Source organism: Ruditapes philippinarum, unplaced genomic scaffold, assembly GCF_026571515.1.
Source record: "Ruditapes philippinarum isolate M1 unplaced genomic scaffold, ASM2657151v2 ctg6853_1_1_1_1, whole genome shotgun sequence".
NCBI classification, from domain to species: domain Eukaryota; kingdom Metazoa; phylum Mollusca; class Bivalvia; order Venerida; family Veneridae; genus Ruditapes; species Ruditapes philippinarum.
Window position 1 is genome coordinate 1 of NW_026859378.1, and position 18,558 is coordinate 18,558.

The following is an 18,558-nucleotide window of genomic DNA, read 5'->3' on the forward strand; positions in this document are numbered from 1 at the left end:
CTAGTTTTTGACCGGAGATGACCCAACTTCGACTTGACCTAGATATCATTAAAACAACCTTCCTGACAAATTTCCAGAATATTTAGATGAAAACTGCAGCCCCTAATGTGTTAACAAGCTTTTCTATTTTTAGCTCCTGTGACCTAGTTTTTGACCGGAGATGACCCAACTTCGAACTTGACCTAGATATCATTAAAACAACCTTCCTGACAAATTTCCAGAATATTTGGATGAAAACTGCAGCCACTAGAGTGTTAACAAGCTTTTTCTATTTTTAGCTCCTGTGACCTAGTTTTTGACCTGAGATGACCCATCTTCGAACTTAACTTAGATATCATCTGAACAACCTTCCTGACAAATTTCCAGAATATTTGGATCAAAACTGCAGCCCCTAGAGTGTTAACAAGCTTTTTCTATTTTTAGCTCCTGTGACCTAGTTTTTGACCGGAGATGACCCATCTGCGAACTTGACCTAGATATCATCAAAACAACCTTCCTGACAAATTTCCAGAATATTTGGATGAAAACTGCGGCCACTAGAGTGTTAACAAGCTTTTTCTATTTTTAGCTCCTGTGACCTAGTTTTTGACCTGAGATGACCCATCTTCAAACTTGACCTAGATATCATCAAAACAACCTTCCTGACAAATTTCCAGAGTATATGGATGAAAACTGCAGCCTCTAGAGTGTTAACAAGTTTTTTCTACTTTTAGCTCCTGTGACCTAGTTTTTGACCCGAGATAACCCATCTTCGAACTCGATCTGTATTTCATTGAGACAAACATTCTGACAAAGTTTGATGATGATCCAATCAAAACTGTGACTGCTAGACTGTTAACAACCCAATTGTTGACGACGCACGACGCACAACGCACGACACACGACGACGGACGCCGGACATAGCCCCATCACTATACCTCATCTTGACCACTTCGTGGTCAGGTGAGCTAAAAAGGCAGTAAATCCAAAGTTATGGAGTAAAAGAGTTTTGGTTCTTAGACACTCAACATTGGCAATATGATCTATCAATATATAAAGAAAAATACCTTCTATCTTTTCGAGCTATGCCCTATACAAAAATAATTATAGACAAGAACGTTATGAAAGTTATTGTTCTTGTACACTGCATTCAATCAAATCATTCTATCTCTGAAATTTTAAATTTATACATTTTATACTTTTGCAGTTTTACCCTGAAGAATAAAGTTGGAAAATTTGTAAAGAGTAAATACTAAAAAATAATACCCTTGAAAGTTATAACTCTCATGCTGAACTATTCTTCTTTATATCTATCCATTGATAACGTTTAAAGAAAGCGTATGCCATTAACAAGAAAACAATGGGAAGATGGACAAAGCCAAATCTAAATGACATTGTATATTCCAAAGTCTTTAACGAGGAATAATAAACGATGGTAAAAAAATGAAATCGTTTTGAATATCAATATCTACACGATGATCCACATGTAGCTATTAGATAATATTTTATATAAAAAAGAAAATACAACAAGAGGGCCATGATGGCCCTGAAATCGCTCACCTGTATATAGGCCCCCGGGCGAGGCCAATTTTAACCCAGGGGCTTTTATTTGAACAAACTTGGTAGAAACCTATTTGAAGATGTTTCATGATAAATATCTAAGCTCTAGCTCTAAGAAGATTTTTTAAGTTTTTACTATACACATATAAGGAAAAACAATGACCTACCCCTTTTGATCTTTTTGGCCATTTTTTGTCACACAATGCTTAAAAAAAGACACACAAGTAACAAAAGGGTCATGATGGCCCTGAGGTCGCTCACCTGTATAAAGGCATCCGGAGCGGGGCCAGTTTAAACCCCAGGGCTTTTATTTGAACAAACTTGGAAGACACCCATTAGAAGATGTTAAGTTTTTACTACACATATATAATGAAAAGCAACAATCTACCCCCTCCTTCCGCCCCCCCCCCCCCTTGGCAGGGCCAATTTTAACCCAAGGGCTTTTATTTGAACAAACTTGGTAGACACCCATAAGAAGATGTTTCATGCTAAACATCTAAGCTCTAGCTCATTGGGTTTTTTTTAAAGAAGATTTTTTAAGTTTTTACTATACACATATAGTTAAAACCAATGACACCCCTGGGGCGGGGCCAATTTTGACCCCAGGGCTTTTATTTGAACAAACTTTGTAGAAAATTACTAGAAGATGTTTCATGCTTAATATCTAAACTCTAGCTATTTGGGTTTTTTCATAGAGGATTTTTAAGTTTTTGCTATACAAATATAAGGCAAATCAATAACACCCAGGGCGGGGCCAATTTTGACCCAAGGGCTTTTATTTTAACAAACTTTGTAGACACTCACTAGAAGATGTTTCATGCTTAATATCTAAACTCCAGCTATTTGGGTTTTTCAAAGAAGATTTTTAAGTTTTTGCTATATACATATAAGGAAAATCAATGACCCCCGGGGCGGGGCCAATTTTGACCCCAGGGCTTTTATTTGAACAAACTTTGTAGACACCATTTAGAACATGTTTCATGCTAAATATCTTAGCTCTAGCTCTTTGAGTTCTTTAAAAGAAGATTTTTTAAGTTTTTACTATATGCATATAGGGAAAATCAATGACCCCCTGGGGCCGGGCCAATTTTGACCCCAGGGCTTTTATTTGAACAAACTTGGTAGACACTCACTAGAAGATGTTTCATGCTAAATATCTTAGCTCTAGCTCGTTGGGTTCTTTAAAAGAAGATATTTTAAGTTTTTACTATATGCATATAGGGAAAATCAAAGACCCCCTGGGGCGGGGCCAATTTTGACCCCAGGGCTTTAATTTGAACAAACTTGGTATACTCTTATTAGAAGATGTTTCATGCCAAATATCTAAGCTCTAGCTCTTGGGGTTTTTTAAGAGAAGATATTTTAAGTTTTTTCTTTCGGTTGCCATGGCAACCAGAGTTCTCCATGGAATTAAATTCTTTGAACAATTTTTAAAGGTGACCACCAAAGGAACATTCCTGTGAAGTTTGGATGAAATTGGCTTAGTGGTTAATGAGGAGATGTCATTTAAAGTAAAAGTTTACGGACGGACGGACGCTGGACGGACGGACGCCGGACGAAAAGCGATCACAAAAGCTCACCCTGTCACTTTGTGACAGGTGAGCTAAAAACACCATACCGTAAATATTGCCATTAAAAGATAATTCAAATCTGTCATATTATATGCCTTTGGATAGTATTACAGGATCAATTATTTTTCTTCTAAATGTACAAAACAAATGAAAAAAGCTTGAAGATGTAAACGTTAGAGACAAGAACATTGAGACAACAGCAGAAAAAAAGACACATAACTACCCTTAAAATCTTAATATACTGTAAATATAAGAAGACAAATGTAACTATCATTAGTTAAGTTTTGCTTCTTATTCTCATTCTCATTCATGGTTTCTTTGCATCCAGTATTACTTTAACTTTTTCTCCGGAAGAATGCATTCCAACCGCAGCAAAAAGCTGTAAATTTCGATTTAATCGAAGTACCTTTTCTCCAACCTGTAGAAAAAGAACATAGAAAAATAAGCTAGGTTTATGACGAATACAAAGCTAGTTAATCAACAAGAAGAACAACAACAAAACAGAACAAGAACCGGTTGAACCGGGTGGTGCTCTCCGAGTAGGTTTTGGACACAGAAAAGAATACCTCTTGAAGTGTCAGAATTATGTCCCTGACAAAGTTCAAAGTGTAAAAATGAACAAATGACAATATCTCCAAAATTAAGCAAGGCAGAGTTAATGTTCTTTTGCGCTGCACTTCTATTTAATAATATCTAACTACCTACAAACCTCTTATGGTTTCAGAGCTATGTCTCGGACACAGTTCAAAGTGAAAAAAAAATACCACAGGGCAATAACTCGAAAATTACGCAAGGCAGAGTTACGGCTCTTTTGCACTGCACTTATATTCAATGAGATCTATCTACCTATACATTTTCATGTTAATATCTTTTATAATTTAAGAGTTATGTCCCGGACAAGGTCCAAAGTGTAAAATGAACAAAGGGCGATAATTCCAAAATTAGACAAGGCATAGTTAAGGTTCTTTTGCATTGCACTTCTTTCAAATAAGCTCTATCTACCTACAAAGTTTCATGTTGATATATCATATAGTTTTAAAGCTATGTCCGGGACAAAGTTCAAAGTGTAAATATGAACAAAGAGAAATAACTCCCAAATTAGGCAAAGCAGAGTTATGGTCTTAAAGCACTGTGCTTCCACTTAAAGAGATCTATCTACCTACAAAGTTTCATGTTGATATCTCTTATAGTTTTAAAGTTATGTCCCCCACAAAGTTCAAAGTGCAAAAATAAACAAAGGACAATAACACCAAAATTAGGCAAGATAGTGTTATGCTTCTTAAGCATTGCATTTCTACACAATGAGATATATCTACCTAGAAACTGTCATGTTGATATCTCTTATAGTTTTAGAGTTATGTTTCGGACAAAGTTCAAAGTGTAAAAATAAATCCAAAATTAGGCAAGGCAGTGTAACGGTTCTTGTGCACTGCACATCTACTCAATGAAATCTATCTACCTACAAAGTTTTATGTTGATATCTTAATCTGTAATTGTTTCAAAGTTATGTCCCGGACAAGAATAGCCGACGGACGGACAGACAGACGGACGGACGGACAAAGCAGCGACTATATGCTCACCCTTTGGGGAGCATAATGATATTACATTTTAAATTCAGACCATGCTTATTGCAAATATATAGACAGCACTAAGTCTTACTATAACAAAGTGATTATCTTTATAACATAAAAAGTCATAATGTGACTGCAGTTACCTACCTTTTTGCCGTTCCTGGTAAAAACAGCTGTAACGGGAGTTACATCCATCAAACTAAATACACCTCGGTCTGCATAACTAAAATGTAATTCATTTCATTCTGGTATTAATATATTTGCATTTTGAATTGATATTTCGACTGCTCCTAACGTGAACGCCTTTTTACTGTCAAATTAATTCTCCTATTGTGCTACTCTTGGAGAGTATCCATCGTTTTCAACACTTTGAAATAACAGTTACGAATCAAGGGACGTACACCTTTTTCAAATTCAATTGTCTCTCATGAACATACCCTAGAATTGTCACTTTTAAAACGTACTGTTGTCGAGGAATCCCCACAAGATTTTTTTAATTATAAGATATTTAAAGATTTTTTAAGTTTTTACTATATGCATATAGGAAAATCAATGACCCCCAGGGCGGGGCCAATTTTGACCCCAGAGCTTTTATTTGAACAAACTTGGTAGACACTCATTAGAAGATGTTTCACACTAAATATCTTAGCTCTAGCTCTTTGGGTTCTTTAAAAGAAGATTTTTTAAGTTTTTACTTTATGCATATAGGGAAAATCAATGACCCCCCTGGGGCGGGGCCAATTTTGACCCCAGGGCTTTTATTTGTAATGAATAAAATTGGTAGACACTCAATAGCAGATGTTTCATGCCAAATATCTAAGCTCTAGCTCTTTGGGTTTTTTAAAAAAAGATATTTAAAGTTTTTTCTTTCGGTTGCCATGGCATCCAGAGTTCTGCATGGAATGGAATTCTTTGAACAACTTTGTTAAGACTTCGCACAAGGAACATCCCTGTGAAGTTTCATTATGATCTGCCTTATGGTTTCAGAGGAGATGTCGTTTTAAAAGAGTGAACGGACAACGGACGACGTACGACGGACGACGGACGAAGAGTGATCCTAATAGCTCACCCTGAGCATATGCTCAGGTGAGCTAAAACACACTAAAATTGCTAAAGGTATGGTTCAATTAACCGAGGATACTCCTTTTGATTTCAGACTGGATTTTCTAGTGTTTGCACAAGTGCTGAAACACGAAAGGTGGTGGTGGATTGATTGAGATACGTAAAATGAGCCGTATGCTCTCAAGTCGCTACCTGTGACTAAAATGAGTATGCAAATGACACCATTCCGCCGTTTTGTTTAAAGTTTTATTGATAGATTACGATAAGATAAGGTGTTCTCGTTATTTCTTTTCAGACTATAAACTAGCTGCGTTGTTAGAGACTTGAATACCTGGCTGTCTATAAAAATCAAGCGGAAATTAAAACAAAATGATCGGAATTAATAATCGGGTATGTTCAAGTAACAAATGTAAAACTCCTCTTTTAGGATAAATGTTTCCAGTCTTTAAATTAAAACAAACCTACATATAAATTCTTGCACAGATATTCTTTTACCTAATGACGGTATTAAATAAATAGCAGCCAATCATGTCACCAACGAGGTATTTTGGTCCAAATCGTTTGCCCTGGCCACATCCGTGGTAAAGACTGAAAGATACAACAGACCAAACATTCTTATCATTATAAACATACAATAGAATATAAACCCGCAAAAACTGCACAATTGCAGATGTTGAGCCTATTTATGGCGGGTAGTGGCCTATGAATCTTCATTGGGACACTTCGGTGCAATGCCGAAAAATCTAGGTATAGTCCTTAAGTTAAGGATTGCGCGAGCACAGTTTGCGGAGTAAAACAAAAAGGTCAGAGATTATGAGGCATTGATCAGCTTTTCGCGACATATATGTAAAAGCAACATATTATTTCTAACGGCAACAAAAGGACGCTGGCACTGCTTTTATTTATTACATATAGAGGTACTGCATATCAATGCAAAATTGTGTGTTACTATATGCTAAAATTGTAAATAGATGTCAAAAGAATATGTCCTCAAGTAAACAGGGATAAAGACGCGTTAAAACAAGGCAATATCCTATATACATTGATGAATTTACATTCGTTTATGTTAAAAAATCCTACACTGTTACAATGAGATCAAATGTCTTACTGGCCATCATCCGCATGATATCCTATTGAGTTCCTTCCCCATCCCAGCGGCATATGGTGTGGGTAATTTCTTGGTACCAAACCTATAGCTTATATAATAAACAGATGTAAAACAAATCGTTATGGGTTTTCTGCATTATCATTTTCCGGTGAAATATCCAAAGGTCATTTTTACCTATTTTTTTACATTAATATTTTGGAAAAAGAGAATACTTGCATGTGAAATTATTAATTACATTTGATCGTTTTACACGTCAACTTCGAGATCTAAAGATTTTTTCGATTTAAAGCACGAAAAGCAAACAGTGTTTATCATCTTTATTTAATGTTAAAGCGAGCACTAAAATATTTTTTTCTAGCTAATCTGTTACTTTTCTTTGTAACAGAGGATTATGCACATAAATTCATATATTTATTTATTTATCTTCATGTTACCACGTCTAGTGTTTATAAAAAGTTGAAAATAGATAAGGAATACAGTTTCTGTATGATATTAAAGGCCAATAATTATGGTCAAATCCTATAAAACTTATATATTTTATAAACATATAAAATAATTTATAACATTGTTGTACTTTTCGTGAATTGAATTCCCTTCCACTGATATGCTATTTTAGGAATTACCATTAGCCAATCAGAGAGTACAATTTTATCACATTACTTTCTTAACCAATCAAGATCCGGCAACTTCATTCTTAGCCATTATTTTGCGAAGGATAACACGCTTATTCATTTTGTTTAACCGCCGCCTCCCTTTTCCTCCACCTCTTATTTCGTTTACTCTCTTTTTGGCTGTTGGTTTTTATTATTTCTTATATTATTGACACCACTTGTTTTTATTACCTCTTATAATTTTGACACCACTTTTCTTTGTTGTTAAGGTATATATATGAACTTGTTAAATTTTTAGATATAGACAATTATGTTATAAGTACTTATATTTACTTGTTTAAAGGGCGGTTTTCGTCGCCCAGATATGGAAAAATATGTTATATGTAGTTATATTTACTTGTTTGTAGTAGTTATATTTACTTGTTTAAACTTTCATGGTAAATAAATAAATTTGCCGTAGTTATATTTACTTGTTTAAACTTTCAAGGCAAATAAATAAATTTGCCCTTTTTCAATCTATAACCTTGTTACTTTTCTATTTTCTCATACGTAGTACACAGGGCCGAAGTTTGATTGTAAAACAGATGAGATAAATTCTCTTACCAATTGTTCCTGGCCGGCCTAAACTTAAAATCTCAATTTCGAAATATTTTCCATGCACCATTTCATTCTTGTCAACATACTGTCCAACATGTCCGTCTCCATTGTCCACATAACTGCAATAATATTCGTTTTATAATACTTTAATGCGAAAAACAATTTACAATGCAGATAATGCAGATAACGCATGGTGCTAAGTATAATGATATCACAGTATACATAACGCAAAAGGACAAGGAGCATTTGATAAACTATGATTTTAATGTTTTGTTTTTCATGATTACTTTTATATATTTGTATCTTATATAGAATGTCTCATAATTTAATTGATGCGTTCTGTGTTCCAAATATTATGATTTGATTATAACTATATAACTAATTTTCCGGAGAGATACCGGCATTTCATTTCTTTATAGAAATATATATCTACTCAATTAATTTATATGATACCTGAGATATTCTCCATCCACTTTTATATTTCTACATATCAACTGCCTGTCAAGCAACGGTTGTGGCTCAGCCTTCAAAATCATGATATTTATTTAATTCAATTAAGTTGTGGTGTAATCTATTTAAAAACAAACATTTGTTCTATGATATAAAACTCACCCTTTTGCAATTGCAGGTTCATGTAGGTATATGCTTAAATATACCCATATACCTTAATTAGTTTTCAGATTTTTTTTACATGCATTTAACAATAAACCTTAAGATTATTAACATAATATCAAGATGTATTCGAGTTATTTAATGGTAAAATTTAATTTATGTTTCAGAGAAAGTAACTAAGATATCTTCTTAACTGTAACAAGGACGACATAATGTCGCAATGCACGCCCGTCACAGAAGCTTTTGACAGTGATCTGGGCATTTAAGATATGCATAAAGGAGATATTCTCTGGGCAATATCCGGAAAATATGTGGTTATATTATGATCTATAGTGATTTTTTTATCTGAGCTTTGACCTTGACCTTGGCCGCAGGGACCTAAATATTTACACGCTACACTCCGCCTCACAAAAGTGAACATTTGTGCCAAGAACATGTATGAAGTTTGATTAAAATCCCTCCGTATGTGTAGCAGATATGCTCTGGACAATCTCTACATTTTATCATCTTTAGTGACCTTGTCAATCATCTTAAGTGACCTTGACCTTGCATATATTTACCTTATATTTACCTAAATTACATGTATCACACCAGTTGTCATGATAATGGCCATTTGTGTTTCAATCCCTCAATAAATGATAATAAAATTGTCCCAATACACATTTTCACATTTTTATCTGAACTTTGACCCCTAAGTGTGACCTTGACCTTGGCCGCAGGGACCTAGATTTTGCACGCAACACTTTGCCTTACAATAGTGAACATTTGTGCCAAATTATATTGAAATATCTCTATTCATGTAGAAATTATGCAACGGACAAGCGTTTTCATATGACTTCTAAGTGGGACCTTGACCTTTGACCAAGAGGCCTGGTTCATGCGAGCGACACGGTTTCTTATAGTGATGAACACTTGTATTAAGTTACATTAGAATCCCTTCATTTGTAGTAGAAGATATGCATTGGACTAAAATTTCTACATTATATCATCTTTAGTGACCTTGACATTCATCTCTAGTGACCTTGCATATATTTACCTTAATTACATGTTTCACACCAGTAGTCATGATAATGGCTGTTTGTGTTTCAATCCCTCAATAAATGATGATAAAATTGTCCGAATACAGATTTTCATATTTTTATCTGAACTTTAACCCCTATGTGTGACCTTGACCGTTGGGATCAAGATTTTACACGCGACACTTTGCCTTACAATAGTGAACATTTGCGCCAAGTTATATTAAAATCCCTCTATGCATGTAGAGGTTTTGCTCCGGACAAGTATTTTTCAATCACCTCTAAGTGTGACCTTGACCTTTGACCTAGGGGCCTGGTTCATGCGCGCGACACGGTTTCTTATAGTGCTTAACATTTCTATGAATATTCATTAAAATTCATCCATTGGTGTTGGAGATATGCTCCGGACAAAAAATAGGACGCCGATCGCCCAGCCACCCACCCGCCTGCAGGGGGGGGGGGGGGGGGGGCTATAATACGACCCGTTTTTCAAACTGGCGTATACAAACTTTAAGAAAAAAATACTTTGCACAATGATGATCTTTGACTGCTCTGATTAGATTTTGATACATTCCTTCGTTTACTGTGCTTCAAAGTAGCGGTCTAAACAAATAGGTGTAGATTGACATTTCTTCGCACTAAATGTATGACAGGAAGCATTTTTCATTGACTCACGGTATGACAAAACCTGGCCATGGTAACCCCGCATCACTTACTGGAAACGTTACATTAAATCCTGTTATGGTGTTTGGATGCTGGTTTCCTTTTGTCTCGATGCCATTGACATGATATTTGGTAACACTTGACGAAAGGCAATCAAAGTTTAAAACGTGTATTTGGAAAGGTCGATTCACAAATTTTCTTGATAGCCAGAAGACTGTGTGTTTAAATTAAGTGATCACAATAACTCAACTTACCAAGTTCTTCTCTGGTGAGCTTTAACAGATACTAACAATATATTATACGAACTCACCTTACTTGCTGAAATATCAAAAGACTTCATCGATTTTAAAACTTGATCTTCTTTTATCTCTTCATCATCTGAAATGTGATTTTTCAAAAGTAAAACAATATCAGAAGGTAACAACTGAAGTGGTTAGATACTTTCTCTAACAGAAAATTATATATTCATGTGTATAAATATGTACTTACTAAAATGAGGAACTGTAAGACCAAAAGTACTTAGCAAAATTTTAAAACGTTTTGTGCACTTAAAAAATAAATTAAAGGCTCTAACTGTTATACTATCATATACAATAACAACGAATTTAGGCAAGGGGGGTTCTTGAAGATAAAAAAAATAATTGATCCTTTCTCCGTTTGTAAAAGAGTCACATGTATGGTAAGAAAAAATCAACAATAAATCATATCTTAGACTAATAAAAATTTGTGAAAAATGACTTTAATACAATAAAAACAATCGGTGTACCTATAAAACATTTTTCTTTATAGTTTAATGCCACGATAATATAAAGATTTCAGCTCAAAATAGAGAAAAATAAATGCGCCTTAAACGACAAAATTAACACTGTTGCATGGCAACCTACCGTCCAGGCCCTAACATTAGCATACGCGAATTGAACATTTCAACAATAATTGAATAATGGTAAAATCTTTAATAAATAAGCATCCACAAATGTGTTAAGTATTAAATCAACAACAAATATGCTTACTTGATTATTTTTTTAAATTAAGCTTTATGAAAAAGTCAATTACTTTTGAAATATTACTCCTATTCTGTTAATCAGCAACATACTAATATTCCTTGTGGATATGTAAAAATCACAGTTTAAACATTAACAAGAAACATGGCAATGCCACGAAACCAGGTTTTCAATTATCACCATTGTAGATAAATATGTTGTAGTTGAAATACAAATACAAGCAACAAATAATGTAACTACAATGTATGTGCAATGTAAATCATGATTAATTTCTATTTTTAGTAACTGTAACCTTGACCCTAGGAGGCCAAGTGAGGTCTTCATAAAAATTTGCTTTACCACAAATTTCATTAAAATATCTTATTCCAAACAAGTTATTGACCGGAAACCTATTTTCTATTTTTAGTAACAGTGACCTGACTGGAAACAGATTTTCTATTTTTAGCAACAATGACCTTGACCTTGACTCTACAGGACCCAAAAGCAGGCAGATGAGCTGGCAGGCATGCAACAACCTAGATAGTTTCTGTTTTATAACTAAATAAAAATTGTTGTGATTAATAGGATATATTACACTAATAATTAAATTTTATGGAAAAACAATCTAAGGGCCATAATAAGGTAAAAGGTAAAAACTTATCCAATCATAAAACCCTGACAATACACAGCAGGGCACTTGAAGATAAAGCTAATCTGTGAAAATTTGAACAAAATCTTTTGAGAAATGTAGAAGCAATTGGGCAACAGAAGAAATTGTTCACTATATACTCTATATAAGGGCAAAAAAAGGGCCATAATTAGGTAAAAAATTATCCAATCACGAAAACCCAACAGTATGCATCAGGGCACTAGATGGCAAAGCTTCTGTGAAAGTTGAGAAATGTAGGAGGAGTTGCGCACAGAAGAAATTGTTCACTATATACTCTGTATAAGGAAAAAAAAACAAAGGGCCATAATTAGGTCAAAAATCATCCAATCACAAAACCCCAACAGTTTGCCCCAGGACACTTGATGACAAAGCTTCTGTGAAAGTTTGAACAAAATCCTTTGAGAAATGTAGGAGGAGTTGCGCACAGAAGAAATTGTTCAATATATATTCTTTAATGTTATCCAATCACAAAACCCTGACAATATGCACCAGGGCACTTGATTACAAAGCTTCTGTGAAAGTTTGGTCAAAATCCGTTGAGAAATGTAGGAGGAGTTGCGCACAGAAGACATTGTTTACGCACGCCCGCCCGCCCGCCGGCATACCTCAATCTAATAACCAGATTTTTCCTTCGGAAAACCTGGTTAATAAAAACATATAGAAGTATTTAGTGACACACTCATCGCATGAAATATAAGATATAAGAATTTTGAGATAAGTAGTAATAACATGCTAAATGTTTTAGAGTTACAATTCAGAAATTCTGCCATGCATCCAATACTTTTTTAAATTTAAATAAGATATAATGCATCTTAACATCCATAGGCAAGAATGAGCCAAATTTATGATTAAAAGTTAAAAGAAATCTACTTGAACCTGATACTGTATTCAAAAGATAAGACTTTTTGCCAGACCCCGTAATCTTCTAATGGCACGCCTTTTAATTGTAATTAAACATGTCAAGGTCTGATTGATATTTGTAAAGTCATGCATCGCTATGTATAAAACCGTTTTTAATTACCATAGAAAGTATATTTTCCTTTTACATCCTTTTTTCTGAAGGAGTCCCCAGTTGACCTATGCTTACTAAAGTGCTATATAGATTGGTATATATTAATAGGTTTGAGATAACTCGTCATCAAATTTTAAATACTTTAATGTTACAATTAAGTAATTCTGCCATGCATTGAAATAAATCAAGACATCAAGTCTTACAATTAGGTAATTCTGCCATGCATTGAAATAAATCAAGACATCAAGTCTTACAATTAGGTAATTCTGCCATGCATTGGTAATTCTGCCATGCATTGAAATAAATCAAGACATCAAGTCTTACAATTAGGTAATTCTGCCATGCATTGAAATAAATCAAGACATCAAGTCTTACAATTAGGTTATTCTGCCATGCATTGAAATAAATCAAGACATAAAGTCTTACAATTAGGTAATTCTGCCATGCATTGAAATAAATCAAGACATCAAGTCTTACAATTAATAGGTAATTCTGCCATGCATTGAAATAAATCAAGACATTAAGTCTATCTTAACATTCATTAGCAATAGTTACAATTAAAGTAAAAAGAAAAAAGCTTGACATAAAAGCTCCGATATCTGTACAGTATTCAAAATATATATCTTATATGACGAGGAAGATACTAGTAGTTCCATAGTGTACAATCTTTGAAAACAAATGACTTTTGCCAGACCCCGTAACTCTTTTAATGTCTCATTTTTTGTAATCAAACGTTTCAGGTCTGATTGATACTTTTAAAGCTATGTTACATATAAAATCGTTTTCAATCACCATAAATACATAGAAACATAATTTACCTTTTACATCCTTCACCTTGTATTTCTCTAGTTCCCCAAGTTGACCTATGCTTCCTAAAGTGCGAGATAGCTTGGTATCTCTTTTGAACTCGTAACATTCGATAATGTTTCTACTTTTGATGTCATCAAGCTGTATTCTCAGTTGATCAAGTTTCGGTTTCTTTGAAACTGAACAAACAAAGAGCTGACTTGGACTCTCAACTTTTGATTCTAATAAATCAGACATATCATTGAGATCATTAATCAAACTTTCAGTTTCGTCTGCTAACTTTTTCATACTGAAGTTATCTTTAGCCTTAATGCACTCGCCTTCCTTAAGCATACGATCTGATAAGTTGTTCACTTTTGAAATTATCTCTTCCCGGAACATGTTAACTTCCTGTATGAATTTTCCATTAATATCATCAATTTGAACTATATTGTTCTTAATTGAGGACAGCACATGCTCAGCTTCAATCTTGCATTTTTCCGGTCCTTTGGTTAAAGACTTGAACTCTGCTGTGTCTTTAATGTCAGTAATATAATCGACCTTACATGACCTATGACCTGTGACCATACAATCTCCGCAACCAACTTGCCCGTGCTGTGCACAATAAAACTTCACTGTTTCGTTCAAATGTAGCTCACATTTCTCAAAATCACTTGGATTTTCTCTCTGCGTTACTTCCTCATTACAATCAATTAAAGTGTGATCTCGATTTAGTTTCCATTTTTTGTGTGTTTCAAAACAACTGGAACACATATTCTCTTCACAGATCACACAAAATCCATCCGCTTGAGTAAATATGTCATTTTCTTCACAAGGTTTGCAAGAAAAATCATTTATTTCCCTTTTTCCTGGAACTTCCATATTTTCAAACAAAAATAAATCAATGAATTATAAGTGTTTAAAATGTATTCATTCCATTAGATAAAGACATGGAGGGCGACATCTAAAAAAGATAGAAAACACTTTAATACAAAGCACATACACGGCTTAAAGTAATAATATTGATTAACAACCTGTATAGTCGTTACAATCATAAAATGTAAGTATATATGTTCTTACACACTTAATACAATTATATCAGCTTTTCAAATATTAACGTGTAGAAAAGAAGGAAACGTATTTATTTTCATATGTTAAAACTTGCGACCATTATCCGGTGTCTGTAGCTAGTTTCAGAAAAGCATCGTCAATTGCTTATTTGTATATCGGTCAGTACATGAGTAAACCTTAAAATGTGAGAAATACGAAAAGTAATTGGATTTATCAAGAAATAAGAGCCGATAATTATTATTATGTTCAAAATTAAGTGCCTCTGCTCTACATTTAGTGTAAAAAGTGTTATATTTATTTACTGTATCATATTGTATATATTGCTATTATTAATAATAGCATACGGGCATTATAAATATAAAACAAAGTTAAAAATCTAAACATGCGCTACAAAATTCAATGTTCAACGGAACACTCTTTTTCAAATACAAATTCGAAATGCCCCTGATGTGCATATGGAGATGGAATAGAACAGAAGCAACCTAAGGTAACGACTGTCCCACAAGTATGTGCATGGTTTGTTGCAGACGCGGTAGACGGGCATGTTAGAAATTTGGCTGTTGCCAATAGGAGCATATAACATGATACCGCGTCAAAAGAATTTTAAATGAAAAAGTTAAAGGTGTACTGACGAACATAGACATTAGCATAAAAATGTCAAAATTAAAAACAAGAATGTCGAACGACACATATACCCTTTCTAGCCATTGACTCACATAATTGGTAATTTTATTACAGAAACTTGCCAAAAATGGGTACATGGAAGTGTTTAATTATGGAAAAATCAACGGAAACCATTTTGACATTTAAGGCCCATGTGACATTGACCTTTGACCACATGACCCCTAAATCAATACTTATGACCAATAACTAGGTGAAATATGAAGACTTTGTGATACATACTTTTCAAGATAATCAGCGGAAACCCTTTTGACATTTAAGGCCCCTGTGACATTGACCTTTGACCTAGTGACCCCAAAATCAATAGGGGTCATCTACTAGTTATGACCAATCACTATGTGAAATATGAAGACTTTGTGATGAATACTTTTCAAGATAATCAGCGGAAACAATTTTGACATTTTAAGGTCCCTGTGACCTTGACCTTTGACATAGTGACCCCAAAATCAATAGGGGTCATCTACTAGTGATGACCAATCACTATGTGAAATATGAAGACTTTGCAATACATACTTTTCAAGATAATCAGCGGAAACCATTTTGACAGTTAAGGACCCTGTGACCTTGACCTTTGACCTAGTGACCCCAAAATCTATAGGGGTCATCTACTAGTGATGACCAATCACTATGTGAAATATGAAGACTTTGTGATACATACTTTTCAAGATAATCAGCAGAAACCATTTTGACATTTAAGGCCCCTGTGACCTTGACCTTTGACCTAGTGACCCCAAAATCAATAGGGGTCATCTACTAGTTATGACCAATCACTATGTGAAATATGAAGACTTTGTGATAAATACTTTTCAAGATAATCAGCGGAAACCATGTGGTCTACCGACGGACAGACCGACAAACCAACGGAAAAGAGATAACTACGTTGTAGGGAGGTTAATTAATTCCAGTGGGAATTACTATTAATATCTCGTGTGATGACATTATCAAGTTCACTAGTTAAGATGTGCACATGTCACATCTGCCGCACTGATTTCTTTTTGAATTTCAATGTTTACTTTATTATGTCTTAATATATTTTATAATCTATTATGTTGTTTTTTTCATTATCTCGTGTGATGACATTATCAAGTTCACTAGTTAAGATGTGCACATGTCACATCTGCTGCACTGATTTCTTTTTGAATTTCAATGTTTACTTTATTATGTCTTAATATATTTTATAATCTATTATGTTGTTTTTTTCATTTGGCCGAAATTATTGCCAAATTTTAGATCACCATCACCCGATGGACATACATAAAAATGCAGAGTTAAACAATATCAGACAACAAGGGCAACATTGTCGCAATATACGCCCGTCCCAGAAGCTTTTGACAAAGATGTGGGCATTAACGATAAGCATATAGGTGATATTCTATGGGTTATATCCTGAACACATCTGGATATATTATTATCTCTAGTGATTTTTTTATCTGAATTTTGACCCCTATATGTTACCTTGACCTTGGTCGCAAGGACCTTAATTAAGCACTCTACGCCTCACAATAGTTTACTTTTGTGCCAAGTTATATTGAAATCCCTCTATGCATGTAGAAATTGTGCTCCAGACAAGCGTTTTTTCTATGACCTCTAAGAGTGACCTTGACCTATAACCTAGAGGCCTAGTTCATGTGCACGACACGGCTTCTCAAAGTGGTGAAAATTTGTATGAAGTTTCATTAGAATCCCTCCATGAATGTAGGAGATATGCTCTGGACAAGTCTTAATATTTTATCATCTTTAGTGACCTTGACCTTGCATATATTAACTTAAATTATTTGTTTCACAACAGTAGTCATGATAATGCTTTTTTCTGTTGTAATCCCTCAATAAATGATGACTAAATGGTCCCAATACACATTTTCAAATTTTTTTCTGAATTTTAACCACTATTTGTGACCTTGACCTTGGCCGCAGGGACCTAAATTTGCACGCCACACATTGCGCCTCACAATAGTGAACATTTGTGCCAAGTTATATTGAAATCCCTCTATGTATGTAGAAGTTTTGCTCCGGACAAGCGTTTTTCAATGACATCTAAGTGTGACCTTGACCTGTTTTTTGCGCGCGAAACAGCTTCTCCTAGTGGTTAATATTTCAATGAAGTTTCAATAAAACTCCTCCATGGGTGTAGGAGATAAGTGTTTTTTCGGCTTTTCCGTGTTTTTGACGTTTTCCGTTGAGTTGCCAAAAAACATTATTATAATGCGGACATTTTGATATAATGCTGACAATTGATAAATTTATTGATTAGAAGTGTGAAAAACAATTACTCTAGTAATTAAAATGGAATTTCTATTTTTTATTGGTTGTGGCATGTGTTTTTCGGCTTTTCAATGTTCGACGCAGACTCAGCGAACACTTTCATCACCGTATTTTATGATATATTATCGATTTAAAACTGATATTATTGAACTGATTTCATCAAATAAACACCAGAAAGTGTTTATTTTGCAAACTTTAATCACAGCCATAATATATCTTTGTATTTTAAGTGTTTTTCGGTATTTTTCGGTGTTTTTTGGTTTTTCGGTGTTTTTCCAACTCCATGCACCCCAAAACGAAAGTAGGTTGATTAGTATTAAAATAAATTGCATCATTTACTTATTTCTTAAACTGATAATGTGTTATTTTCTTAAATTGTACGAAATAAATACATACCATTATAAAATATATCGAAAGAAACGCATATTATCACAGAACATTCTTATCATCTTTTTCTGTTTTGTCAGACTGTCTATATCCTAACAGTTGAGGTAAACGTACACGTGATAAAACCTCAACACTTGAGGAAATACCGCTGTAAACTAAACCGCTGACGAATTAGCTGACGATATAGAGTAAATAGGAAACTGCTGACCAGTTAAATGAAAACTGCGGAAAAAAAATTTTACGTATCTAACCGGTTAGCACTTTTCATAATAAGTTTAATTGGTCAGCAGATTCTACCATATGTTTAACTGGTCAGAAGTTTCTCACACGTTGAATTTGCTGACCATTTAGAAAAAGAA

The 18,558-nt window shown here is 34.2% G+C and overlaps 1 protein-coding gene across 1 annotated transcript; it reads right to left on the reverse strand.

Annotated features, from left to right (window-relative positions):
* Window positions 1–36: 36 nt before the first annotated feature.
* On the reverse strand, window positions 37–18,322 carry LOC132756308 (uncharacterized). The gene is made up of 9 exons (XM_060747343.1): window positions 18,209–18,322; window positions 13,831–14,762; window positions 10,661–10,728; window positions 8,513–8,583; window positions 8,066–8,178; window positions 6,852–6,939; window positions 6,239–6,331; window positions 4,829–4,904; window positions 37–3,528 (listed from the first exon to the last, which is right to left on the reverse strand). The coding sequence occupies exons 2-9, from the start codon at window positions 14,678–14,680 to the stop codon at window positions 3,418–3,420; spliced, it is 1,470 nt and encodes a 489-aa protein (XP_060603326.1). The 5' UTR covers window positions 14,681–14,762; window positions 18,209–18,322; the 3' UTR covers window positions 37–3,417.
* Window positions 18,323–18,558: the final 236 nt, after the last annotated feature.